General features: G+C 43.1%; 1 protein-coding gene across 1 annotated transcript in view; it reads right to left on the bottom strand.

The window, feature by feature from the left end:
* Positions 1-13,658, bottom strand: part of DNAH9 (dynein axonemal heavy chain 9) — a 301,732-nt gene that overhangs the window by 44,377 nt on the left and 243,697 nt on the right. Inside the window, exons 55-59 of the mRNA XM_082373261.1 lie at positions 13,150-13,354; positions 12,734-12,898; positions 6,791-6,931; positions 4,430-4,600; positions 2,538-2,660 (exon numbers count right to left, since the gene is read on the bottom strand). Coding sequence (XP_082229387.1) covers positions 2,538-2,660; positions 4,430-4,600; positions 6,791-6,931; positions 12,734-12,898; positions 13,150-13,354 — 805 coding nt within the window. The remainder of the gene's footprint in view (positions 1-2,537; positions 2,661-4,429; positions 4,601-6,790; positions 6,932-12,733; positions 12,899-13,149; positions 13,355-13,658) is intronic.

The following is a 13,658-nucleotide window of genomic DNA, read 5'->3' as shown; positions in this document are numbered from 1 at the left end:
CACATTTATTCTTTTTTTGTTAATTTTAATTATTTTTAAATTTAAGTTTAGAAACTGGAACTTGCTTTAGTAATTGGAGAACTTTGAAGTATGTTTGAAACAACTTGGGTATATGAAGCAAATGTTTTAACTCTAAATTTTATAAAATCTAAATTCAAATCAAGTATTTCTGATGAAGATTTAGCATCTGAATTGATATGTGTTATAAGTGCAAAAAATACACACCAGAATTTAGACTTTTACAAAAATATAAAATATCTCACTTATAACTTTTGTGACAATTACATATTAAAATGATAATATTTTGGTTGTATTGGGTTAAGGAAAATATATTATTAACATTACTTTCATCAATTTCATTTTACATTTTTTTCATTTTGCATTTTTAATGTGGCTACTAGAAAAATTTAAATGACACATGTGACGTGCATTATATTTCTTTTGGACAGTGCTACTCTAGATTGCGTCTATTCATGCATATCTTATCTTATGTAGCCTAAAAAAGCTGATGGTTTTCCACACATATGCTCTGCACTTATTATAATTATTCTTAGGCATTTTATAACTTTGTGATTTTTGGTTGCTGTTGTGAATGGAGTTCCCCCTTGTTTCTTTCCCAAGATATTATTCTCCTTCTCATTTGCCAGACTGGGTTCAGAATGACAAACGGAGTTAACATATAAAAAAATCAAATCACACCTTTATTATTTAGATCAGGGATCAGAAAACTGTGGCCTGCAGGGACAATCTGGCCCACCATCTGTGTTTGTAAATAAAGTTTTATTGGAACTCAGCCATTTCCATTTGCTTACCTATGGTGTGTGACTTTGGCAGAGTTGAATAGTTGTGACAGAGTGTGGCCCTCAAAGCCTAGATATTTGCTATGTGACCCTGTGCAGAAAAAGTTTGATGACTCTTGATTTAGACATGGCCCTAAAGATGATTAAAAGAATAGCTACAGACTCTGAAAAAAAGTTAGAAAAACATTTTGGGCAATGGCAGCATTTCCCAAGATGACTCCTTTGAAGAGGACAGCACCCACATAAATGATTAAGTGCTGGGGTTTTGTTATAAAGTAAATCAACTTGGATGGATCTCAAGGGAGTTACGCTGAGTGATCAAGCCAGTCCGCAAAGGTTACATACTGTATAATTCCATGTATATAACATCCCTGAGATGACAAAATTATACAAGTGGAGTACAGATCAGTGGTTGCTAGGCATTAGGAATGGGGGAGGGAGGGGGCTGTTGTTTCTATAACAGGGTGACATACACGCCAGACGGAGTTTTCTGGGTCTTGACTGTGGTGGTGATTACATGATAAATGTGTGTGATAAAACTAAACACACACACACACACGTGCATGAAAAACAGGTGTAATCAGAATAGAGTAGTGGATTGTATCCATTTCAGCTTCCTGGATGTGATATTGTGCTACAGGAAAGCTAGATGTGACCACTGGGGGGAATGGGGTACAAAGAATCTCTGTTATTTCTTATAATTGCACATGAATCATTGTCTCAAAAACTTTCAGTAAAAAGATAGAGAGACAATCATATAACTTCAGACTCAGACTTCCTTGTGCTACAGGACATGTAGGAAAGCCAGCAGACATGGAAGGTTATAAAGAGGATTCACTTTGTGCAGGTGCCTATCTTCACACGGCAACAGCACCTGCCGTGGGGCTCCTGCGGTGGGGACTGGACCTCCTCCCACCTGAAGAGTGCGTCTAGACTCTGGGGCTGGTGGCCACCCGGTCCAAGCTTACTGCTCAGCCCTGTGAATGCAGGCGTGGTCCCTACTGAAAGGAGCTCATAGCTTGTGATCTTTTCGATGTTCATAGAATCCCAATGAAACTAAGCTGGATAACATGGAAGGAAGATGGACTTTGCCATCAGACAGACCAGAACTCGATTCCTGGATCTGCTACTTATAAGATGAATGATCTCACTTTTCTTACATGTTAAATGGGAAAAAGTAATACCTATTGCCCAGGTGAACATGAGAATAAAATAAGGTAGTGAATTTTTAAGGTGCTCAATAAATGTGAGCTATTATTAACCACTGAGAGCCCCAGGCTGGAACGCATTCCTTGCTCTGAGGCCATCAGGACGCACGGGGAGATGGACGGCTGGCAGAGGCCTGGCATCTGTCCACTCCATGGAAATGCTCGCGCAGCATCTCCACACCAGCCCTGGCCTCACAGAGGAGCCCGCATTCCGGCCCTGAGCGCTGGCAGGTGGAAGGCAGCTCAGCTGAGTCAGAAACACTCACAGGGTCCTTCTGTTCCCTAACATCCTGGAGGCAGAGCCCACGCACAAGCACACGCACCTGCTCCTTCTCTGCAAAGCCTTCCCAGTAGGCCTGGGAAGGGGGAGTGCTGCCATGGGGTGCAGGCAAAGGGACGGACGCACCAATGTTTAACACAGCTCACGGTGAGCCCCCAAAGACAGCCCTGCTGGCTTCCTGGGGACAAGTGTCAGGAAAACACTCCAGGAGAGGAGAACGTGACTTTTTCCCTAGGGGCTGGTACTGACCTTGATGCCACCCCAGGCCTGATGCGAGAGGAACTCCACGGGACTGGTGACGCCTGTCTGCACTGGAGATCGAAGCAGGAAGTCCAACTCTGCTGCACTGACTTCCTGGTTCAGGAGGAGAATCTGCAATGTGGGAGGACAGTGCTGCATTTCTTTAGCTGGCGGCAGTCACGGGTCCCAGAGATCTTTGGGGTTGTCACTCAGTGTAACTAGTGCTACTTCTAACGCTAGAGCCTGCCCGTCAATTTTGGTTGTTGAAAGAGGATGAAGTGGGAGAAAGTGTATATCTGTGCAAATCACCTCTGGGTGAATCTGACTTCACCCCAAATATCAGCATGAGTTAAATGCATACAGTGAATAACTATGTTAAGCAAGGACTTCATGGATCAATCATAAATGCCATGAAGTACCTTCCTACAATCTCACAGAGAAGATGACACATGCAAATGACATGATTTGAGGAGACTGTCAAAGTAACGGATGAACATATGCAAAATAGAAGTGCACATGTGAATCAATACTGCTAATGGCGTTGCAGAATGGGGGAGCGGCCAGTAAGCAGGGGTGGGGGATGAATTTGGCTAAACTTTCTCTACGTGGTCCTGAATTGGGTTTTAGAGATGCTAAGCGATGGGAAGATTTAGACAGGATTTCCGTGGGGTGGGGGCAGTGAAAAGTGCAGAGGCTTGGGAGGGAATCAGTGCGGTGCGTTGGGCGGGTGGTGCAAAGCACTCGGCTGGGTTAGAACTAAAAATTCACGCTGAGAGGCGCTCAGGAAATTGTTCTGCCCCTTTCAGATGGCATTCTCCGCTGAAAAGTTACAGATGGGAATACTCACGAAGAAAAAATAATTTGGTTAGTTTGAGGAAAAGTCTTTTAAGGAGAAAACAGGCTAGAAATAGCGGGTGAGGTGAAGAAGCCCTTGTAAAACGAGGTTGAAATATTTATGAGGGGAGTGGAGTGAGAGCTGGGGGTGGAAGCTCCTTAGGGTTTGGGGTGAATGAGTGGCAGGAGGGAAATTTGTCTGTGCTGGGCTCAAGTTCCTTCTGTGATGGCCAAGCTGTCGTCTGGGCTGGAGAGGGGAACACAGAGGGTGAGAGGGATAAGCCACACTAACATCCCCCCGTGAATTTAGGCTTCGGAACGTGCAAACAGAGTCAGTGCAGGAGTGATTATAGAATATCTGACTTTTAGAATTGGAAGAGACCTACAGGATAATCTGGTCTGTGCTTCTAATTTATATACAATAAAACAAAATCCCAATCCTAAATGATTACAGAGATAGATGCAAGGAAATAAATTTCCATGGTTTTTTGATGTTGAGAATAAGCAGCAGGCAAGGGTTTCTTATTAACACTGGAAGCCCCGATGCTCCCAAGCCCTTGAGAGCCAGCGTTCTTAAGGAGTTTTCTAAGGCCAAGGCTGCTATGGCGATAGAAGGACATTTGCAATTTCTTATTCTGGGGGAAGGTTTGGACATTAAACTTGCAACCTTAAAGGTAAATAAATAATCAGGGATACTCTAACATAACGTTCTTACTGCATCTCAAAAAGTATCTAGTTATTAGTATGGCCATTCAGTTTCATCCTCAGTGCTAGTTGGGATTGATTGGTAGTGGCTGCTGGAGGGCTCTGTTGAGGAGGATCTTAGATAACCAGGATCACCAAGAAAAAGTAAAATGGTTGATTAAGCATGTCTGCCATGAGTGGGACAATGGTGGGGGCAGCATGTGTGCACCATATTGGACCTTCCTGTCTGATGCCTCTGCTTAGAGCACAAAAGTCTTCACAGACAATGGAAACTGATGTTAAGAGAAGAAAGTTTCTTTACACCTGCTGGTTGGGCATATACAGTGACCTGTTTTCTGGAAATTTCTTCAATCCACTTTTACCTGAAAGGTGAGCTGGGAAAGGTAGGTCAGCTTATCACACTCAAAGAGCCCACGGGTGGTGTACTGGTACATAGAGAAGGTGATGCTGTCTATTAGATTGGCCACCCGTTCCTTGAGGCTCTCATCAGGAGCAGCCTTCTCCACAGCCTTCTGGAAGACGATGTTGAAGGCCTGGGGACAGGAGGTAGGACACTGGTAATTTACACAGCTCTGTGTACGTAGCTAGTAGTACTACCTGTGATGAGTATTACGATTTGCCAGCCACAGAAATGTTTTCCCAGCATTATCTGCCAAGAAGGTACAGTGGCAACAAGAAAACTCTTGTCTTAGTTTGCTAAGCTTGTCTTAATTAGCTCATATAAATTATTACGTTGTGACAAAGTGGGCAAAGCTATGGGGCATATAGAGAAGAGCCGACAGTTTTGGTCAGTGAAAAATAAATGTCCAGTGGCCAAAATAATTAAATTAAATCCAATAAGTTTTGTTGGAAAGTAAACACAGTCAATGATAACCAGTTAGGATGGATGATTCTATCCTCTAGATCAGCCGTCCTCAACATTTTTGGCACCAGTTTCGTGGAAGACAGATTTTCCCCAGATGGGGGGTGGGAGGGTGGGGGGTGGTTCAGGCGGTAATGCGAGCTACGGGGAGCGATGGGGAGTGGCAGATGAAGCTTTGCTTGCTCACCCGCCACTCACCTCCTGCTGTGCGGCCTGGTTCCTAACAGGCCGCAGAACAGGGGGTTGGGGATCCCTGCATCTAGATTATAAAATTCCTGATGGTAGAATCAATATCATGTACAACTTTGCTGTCTAGAAGAGACCCTTGTACATAATAGGCACTCAGAATATTTTCAATTAATTACTTTTCCTTTTGGTAATGATCAGAATATCAGGTGTTCCTTGTTTTTCTTTCTAGTAATTCTGCATCAATTGGTGAGTGCACTTACATGTGCTTTTTTCTTATGGACCCTTGCTGCAATGGTGGGAGCACAGCCTGCTTTGGTTACATCTTCTGAACTATACATTATGGGTATAATATGAAATAAAAATCATATGAATCAATTTTCCATTGTTTTAAACTTAGATATAGACTATTTATAAAGAATTAATATTAGGAATGTTGCACTTTGAATGTGATATGAGTAGAATGAATCATTAAAGAAAATAAAAATCAAGATATAATTGGGTCTTTTCAATTTTTGGCTATGCAGATTTCCAGTCTTCTTGGTTTTTTTGGTTTGTTTTTTGTTTTGTTTTGAACACATATTTTCATGTGCTTCATCTAATTTCGTTTTTTCAGAAAGAGTCACTGAGGTAGATTTCAACTACTCTCAGAACTATGGAAGTGATCCCGTAGTTATTAGGCTTATCATGCTAACTTTTATACTGTTTTAAAATCTTTTATAATTCTTTCATATGGGGCTTTGACCTGAATATAATGCCAAGTATTGGATTTCGTTTATAAACATAAAATATTACAAACACAGTTCACTTAATTTGCAGAGACTCTGAGTTGAGGGAAGGGGATTGGGACAGGATGGAATGCCACCTCCAACTGAATGAGTTCCAGGTAGCGGAGGCCCTCACCTCATCCCCACACGCTGGCCTCCACGTGGCAGCTGAGCTGCACAGAATGAGGTGTGTGCTCTGAATGTGTGTGTGTGTGTGTGTGTGTCCTCTCTGTTTGTTGGGTTAAACCAGAGAAGTTGTTCAGAAATGCTCCACCACCCCCTAAGGCCTCTTCAATTGTGGTCTTTTGGTGAATGCCTTAGGGGAGAAAGATATACTTTCAGAGATGTACTTAAAATTTATAGGTCTTTATTTTTTCATAAGTAAGATAAGCTTAGTCAGCGCTTACAATTTGCTAACGTTTTTGGTTTTAGAAATATTTCAGCAACCATAAAGCAGTAGCTTTGAGGATATTAGGGTAATAAGGAAAGTAATTTAAAGTTGGACTATTATCATGGGCTGCTTTGGTTTTAACTGATAAAAATGACATGCACACTTGATCATCCCGATTAGACTTTAAGCTCTTTGGGGCAGGGGTCACTTCTTATGTTTCTTGGTATCCTCTTCCACACTTTCAGTAAGCATAGTTCCTGCTGTAATATATGCACTTAGTGAGTGAGGCCAAGACCTGCTGTGGTCTCTCCTGCTGTTCTAGCCACATAACCAATGAGTCATGAAAGACCCAATTAAAGAGACGAGGACTGTAAGGCAATGTAGCTGCTCTCCTGGATTTGATCTTAAAGAGCTGCCACAGCTAATGAAACACATGGATAAGCCCTCATGGAGAGCTGCACTGGCTGTATTACACTGCTGAATTATGACTATTCAGAAAATTCCAGGTGTAAGTCACCTTGAGAGAAAACTGGTACATCGGGTGGATCCTGCCGAGGTCATTCATGATGAAGTAGAGCAGAGAGCCCCGGGCAGCTGCCGGCCGATAGTGTTCCCGGGCCTCGTTGATTTTCACCTCCGTCACCTGGGCCTCCTGCACCTGTTAGAAAAATCAATAGTGGTCCATTGTTCAAACCAACCAGGGCTACCTGAGAATCAGCGTGGCCTCTCTGTGTAAGCACACTGTGTCTGTGTGTGCGGTGGGTGGACCGGGATGGGGGGAGAAGCTAGAGGGTAGGAAGCTGCCATGGTTTTCCTTAACCGAGCTTGACTGAGGAAGAGATGACACACTCCAAGTCCTTCACAAGGTGAAAGTGTCAGCCCCTCCAGTGGGGACACGTGGGAGATACACACACACACACAACTTGAAAAATAAGCCAGAATTCTAGGCAATGGAATCCAGTAAAAGCAGCATAATCTAATTTTCTGTTTTCTTAATTTTTATGAGTTAATATGTAAATTCACAAAGAAGATCTCTTTCAATGGAGGTCTATTTTCAGAAAATTTATCAGAGGTAAAAATGAGAAAAGAGACCTAAGCATCAGAGAGGGATTCTGTAAGAACATGCTATTAAATGCAACCTCAGTATGACCTGTCTTATGCTCCAGCATAGAGTGAAACTACTGATAATTCATGAGAGTCCTGCAGGAAAAAACAATGATCCCTACTGAAGATGAGCTCTCAATAAACAATTACAAACTTCAGGAGGAAGTGTTACCAAAGAGGACAATTAGAAGACCCTCTACCTCTCCCCGCCCCCACAAAAAAAAAAATCCCAGAAAGATTAGCATCCCAAGAGCTGAAGATGATTGAACTACCTACCATTAACTAATTGTGTTTAAAAGCAGTAGAGATAAAAGAAAGCATAAAATCAGGACATTATAAAAAAGAACAGACATTATCTGAAAAAGAACTAACTAGAACTTCTAAAAACAAGAATACAGTCATTAAAATGGAAAACTCAGTGCACTGGTTAAATAACGGACTTGAGTTGAAAGAAAATAAGCAAACTAAAAGATAAATCTGAGGAAATTGTTACACAAGCAGCTCAGAGAGAAATAAAGATGGAAAATATGTAAAAGACGTTGAGACTTGGCAGATAAAATGAAAAGATTTAAAATACATCTTAAAAAAAAAGAAAAAAAATATGTCTAACAGAAATGAGTAGAGAAGAGAGAGAGAGACGGGCAATATTTGAGCTATAATAGTTAAGAATTTTCCAAAATTGATTAAAGACCAGAGGTTTTACTTTGAAGAAGCAGTCAATGTCAAAGACAGCTTACTATCCACAGGCCACTGAAGAAGTAATTATTTGTTTCAATCAGAAGAAAACTGAATCCAAAAGGAATAAATGAGATGCAAGAATTCCTTAAATATACAGTCAATCTAAATAACAAAGACTACTGGGGACTTCCCTTGTGGTCCAGGGTTAAGACTCCATGCTTCCACTACAGTGGGCACAGGTTGGATCCCTGGTGAGGGAACTAAGATCCCACATGCCATGTGGTGAGGCCCCAAAAAATATATTATAAAAAAATAACAAAGACTATAAAAAACATGATCAGTTTGGAAGTAGTAGATAAAAGCAAGGTGGAACTAAAGTGTTATAAAACAGTAACAGAGGGCTTCCCTGGTGGCGCAGTGGTTGAGAGTCTGCCTGCCAATGCAGGGGACACGGGTTCGAGCCCTGGTCTGGGAAGATCCCACATGCCGCGGAGCAACTAGGCCCGTGAGCCACAACTACTGAGCCTGCGCGTCTGGAGCCTGTGCTCTGCAACAAGGAAGGCCGCGATAGTGAGAGGCCTGCGCACCGCGATGAAGAGTGGCCCCCACTTGCCGCAACTAGAGAAAGCCCTTGCACAGAAACGAAGACCCAACACAGCCAAAAATAAATAAATAAGTAAATAAAGGAGTTCCTTTAAAAAAACAAACAAACAGAAAAACAGTAACAGGGCTTCCCTGGTGGCGCAGTGGTTGAGAATCTGCCTGCCAATGCAGGGGACACGGGTTCGAGCCCTGGTCTGGGAAGATCCCACATGCCGCGGAGCAACTGGGCCCATGAACCACAACTACTGAGCCTGCGCGTCTGGAGCTTGTGCTCCACAACAAGAGAGGCCGCGATAGTGAGAGGCCCGCGCACCGTGATGAAGAGTGGCCCCCGCTTGCCGCAACTAGAGAAAGCCCTCGCACAGAAATGAAGACCCAACACAGCCTAAATAAATAAATAAATAAATAAGTAAAAAAAAAAAAAAAAAAAAAAAAAAAGGCCCAACACAGCCAAAAAATAAAATAAATAAAATTTAAAAAAAAAAAAAACAAAAACAGTAACAGAAGATGGAAAAAATGACCAAGTATTCTAACGTCCTAATATTGTTTTGGAAGAGGCTAGATATAGTGCTTAATTTTAGACTTTGTTAAGTCAATACATATATTGTTAAGTCACATATAAAATGAAATATATTTCTCATATATAAATGAAACAAGGTTAATTAATAAAATAGAGTAAATAACTTTAAAATCAGCAAAGGATAAAAGAGGATGATAAAGAAAAATCAAGAAAGGAGAAAAAAATAAACAAAAAGCATGGTTAAAAGAAAGTACAAATTAAGATAGTAGAAAGAAATCCAACTATATCAGTAATGTTAGTAAATGTAAATTGGTTAAATACAATAGTTAAAAGACAAAGATTCTCAGGATGGAGTGGAATGGAATAAAAATCACATGATTGCTCAGATTGGTGTTATCACAGATTCATACTGTTCATGCTCACCTGGGTCCTTAATGCTGTCCATTAACCTATGTCCTTAGTCAACTTTCATTCCCATCTCCCACAACAACTATTGTAAACCTTCACTCCTCTCCCCAAGCACCCTACCTCACCACAATCCCCTCATTCTAAGCAGATGACCATGACTATGACTCATGCTTTCATGGATTGTATACGGACCATCAGGAAGGGGTTTCCTTAATTCTGCCTTCCCTCCCACTCCCTTAATTTTCTGACCCCCTGACCCCATTGCTCACATTGACCTACGGACCATTTATAGATTCATGTTTGCCCCCTCTCCCCCATTATATTGGAATTAACTCTCCATATTTCTAAAGATAAGCTCTTCATCAGTGACCTGAATTACATTTCCCCTGATTTCTTATGTACCCCATTGTATTAATCATTACTTCTCATTTCTGTACATTCAACTCTTCTTCTCAATGACTCCTTTTCCTTTACAATCCATGCATCCTCCAATGTCCAGCTAGGATCTTAGCATGCTCAGTCTCTGCCATCTTGGAGAAAAATCCTCCAAGGATGCTATGTCCTCCTTAAGTTACAATCCTTTCTCTCTCTACCATTTTATAGTCTGGCTTCTTTAAAGAGTTGTCTATACTCACTTCCCCTTTCTCAACTCCCATTTACTCTCATTCTAAGGCAGTCTGGCTTCTGCTTCCACTACTTCATGGAAGCCATTCTCCTCAAGATTACTGATAACTCCTTTTTGCAAAATTCAGTGGATACATCTCAGCTGTATCTCATTTGTGTTTTCAGCATCATTTGACACCATCGACATCCCTTCCTGAAATGCTTTCTTTCATAATGCCTTATTTACCTGCTTTTCCTCCCATCTCTGCTCTATTCCATGCTTTCCATCTTCTGTACTTGTCTTGAAATGTATTAATATCCCTCAGTGCTCTACTCCCAGTCTTATCACTGCACACACATCTCCCAGGTGACTTCATCCACTCCTAAAGTTTCAACAATCAACTACTCGCTAAAAAGTCTCAGCACTGTATCACCAGTCAAGATCATATATCCCCAAACCCATGGGATGTTCCCATGTGCATGGCCCAGAGGCATTTCAAACTCAACATGACATAAACTAAAATCATCATTTCTTCTCACCCCCAAATCCACTTATGCTCTCTTCTCTCGGGTATTGGCACCAATACCTATCTAGATGTTTATTCCTGGAACTGAGACATTTCCTCGACAATACTTTTATCCATATATAATCATATCCAATCAGTTAACAAGTTTTCCAATTCTATCTCCTTGAAGTTGCCCATAGCTCTTGAATTTGTCCACTTCTTTGTTCCATCACTGCCAACCTTACTTCAGAATACCATCACTTCTAATCTGAATTACTGTACCTCCTCCTGCTTTCTCTGCCTCCTGCTTCCCCAAGCACTCCTCTGGATTGGAGCTGGAGTGATCTTCCTAAAGCACAGATCTGATCATGTTACTCTCTTGTCTAAAGAGGGAAAAAAACCCTCTTTTAGGAACCCTAACTCCCATCTACAGCCCACACTTCTTAGCATGGTCTACAAAGCCCTTTGTGATGGAGCCAGCCTCCCTTTCATGCCTTATCTCCAGTGACTACTTTCATCCCCTCTACAATCTCTCAATGTTCCACTCACACTAAAGGGAAACATCCTTCTACCGCTAACCCAACATGGGTTGAGTGCTCTTCCTCTGTGTGTTCATGACTCCCCATGCTTCCTCTCCCACAGCCCTCATCACAGTTTTGTAACTGCCTGTCCTTCTCCCTTAGAGGACCAGGTCCTGGAAGCCTGGGATTCTTGACTTCCTTGTGGTACCCCCACCTTTTGCCATGGAATTTGGAATATAACAGCTTCCAAACAAGTATTCATTGGATGAATGAATGAGAAAGAGAAAGAAGACAAAAAGAAAAGAAACAACAAAAGAATAAAAGGCTGCATACAAAAAGCCTGGCACACAGCAGGTGCTCAATAATTGTTCATTGACTTTAAAGAAAAGGATAAAGAAAGAGAGGAGGAGGTAGGGAGAAGAGACCAACATGGTCAGTTCCATCTCTGACCTTCTCCCTCTGTGTGAGTTGGGCTCTGTTCCCCCATCTCTCCTGCCCAGGGCAGTGGAACTTCTACCACAATTGTTTTACAAACTCTGCATGCCCCTCTCTAGAGACATGGAGGCCGTAGAGAACCAGCAGTAAAACCTGGTGGTCACACAGTGACTGAGGAGACAAGGCGAGGCTGGACCTTCCTCCTTTCAGTCTCTCATTCCAGCCTTAGTTGTCTGTTATCTCAGAGTGGGTAGGACCTGGTTTATCTGCCCTGCCCATCATTACTTTTCATTTTTCCTAACTTGTCCCTACCTCGAACAAAGCCTTATTTCTCATATTTGGAGAAATCCCAATAACCTGACAATAAAGGTATTCCTTCCAAGGTGCATCATTCCTGGGCACTGTTACAGACACGCTTATCCTGCTCAGAACCAGTGACTTAATTCCTCTTCTGGTCCAAGAGCAGGACTGAGAATGTGAAAGGGCCCCTTGTAGGGTCAGCAGTCTGCTGGGGAAGGGCAGACTTTTATTCCCGCAAGGGGGAATAGAAGTCTCCTGAACGTTGCGAAACAAAGGAAGGAAGCTCTATGCTAAGTAGTTTCACAGGATGATACCATTTTTTTTTTTGAGAGCTGAGTTCCCCTGGACGTCATGGAAGTTTTCCCATTAAAATCAGACTTGCGAGCTTTTGGCAGGTTGTGGGTTTTCTCGGGGTGCAATCATGCCTGAACCAGTCAACTTGCACAACAGTGTGATTCCTTAGCTTCAGGGCAATTCCATGGACTCACTGAGGTATTCAGTTTGAGTGACTATTTCCTGCACAGAACACGAGGCCCTGCACAGACGTAAGTGCTCGTCAGACGTTTGCGGAGTAGAGCTGTCAAGAGCATTTCCCAGGAGATGGGGGCACTCCGTAATGCAGGATGTGAGGTAGTCATTTCAGGAATCCTGCCTAGCTTGACTTTCTAGGAGAAACTCAGGAAGATGGAAGAGCCATCTGTTACTCTTTTTTTCCCCTAGAAGTCAGACTCAGGGAGCAGGAGGAGGGCCTCTGTCCACCAGCCTAGGCTGCCAGGTCTTACCTTTTTCTCAACTTCTGCAGCGGTCTGCTTAGTGATCTCAAGGTTCTCCACCAAGGCCGTTTCTTCCAGGAAGTTCCCGGAGGCCGAGGAGAGGCGAGAAAGCAGGTTGTCTTCTAACGTTCTGAGGGTGATTTTGAACCCATTCTGCTGCTTCGTGAGATCTGACTGCAAATATCACATAAGGGAGAGTCAGGTGTAGAAGCCCAGAGCATCCTGTTCTCGGGGTAGGTCTGAATAGATAAAGGGTTATGGGCCAGAATCCCTTCCCTTAGCAAACTGGAAGCAGGATAGCAGAGTGCTCGGGACCACAAGCAGACAAAATCAGCAGGTGACCTGAACCCCAACCGTACCAGTTACTAGTCATGTGACCTCGGGCTGAGTTACCTCTTAACACCCTTGCTGGGTACCTGACGCACCTTCAGCTTCTCCAGGTCTGGTCTCTCCATGCTGACCACAGCGGCCAGCAGCTGGTCCTCCAGGCCGTCCCTGGTCACGGTGAAGTTGATCAGGGTGGCCTGAGCCTGCAGCTCGGGTTGGTAGTGAGGATTGGCCAGCTTGGTGTGAAGGATGAGCCGGAACTTGGGATTGTACTCACACTCTTTGTCTCCGATTTTAATGAACCTGGAACACAAGGGCTCACGTAAAGGTGGAGTGCCTTCCTATGAGCTTTGGTCAGGGACAGAATCCTAGACGGGTTTTTTTGCAAAATCACAGCAAACAATATTGCCATACTCAGATGACTCTTCCCGAGTGTGTCTAGGTTGAGCCCTCAGGCGGTGAACAGGGGTGGAGGGTGACAGACCTTCTCCCACGGCCACCGCGTATGATTTTGCAGGCACAGCTGGAGGGAGAGCCGTTCACTTTGTGGTCCGTGTACATGAGCGCATTATGGAACGTTTCCAGCAGATGGCAGTAAAGCATTTGC

Source organism: Balaenoptera borealis (assembly GCF_965194805.1).
Source record: "Balaenoptera borealis genome assembly, chromosome: 20".
NCBI lineage: Eukaryota > Metazoa > Chordata > Mammalia > Artiodactyla > Balaenopteridae > Balaenoptera > Balaenoptera borealis.
Note: the sequence above shows the minus strand (reverse complement) of the source record. Positions and strands in the feature narration are given on the sequence as shown.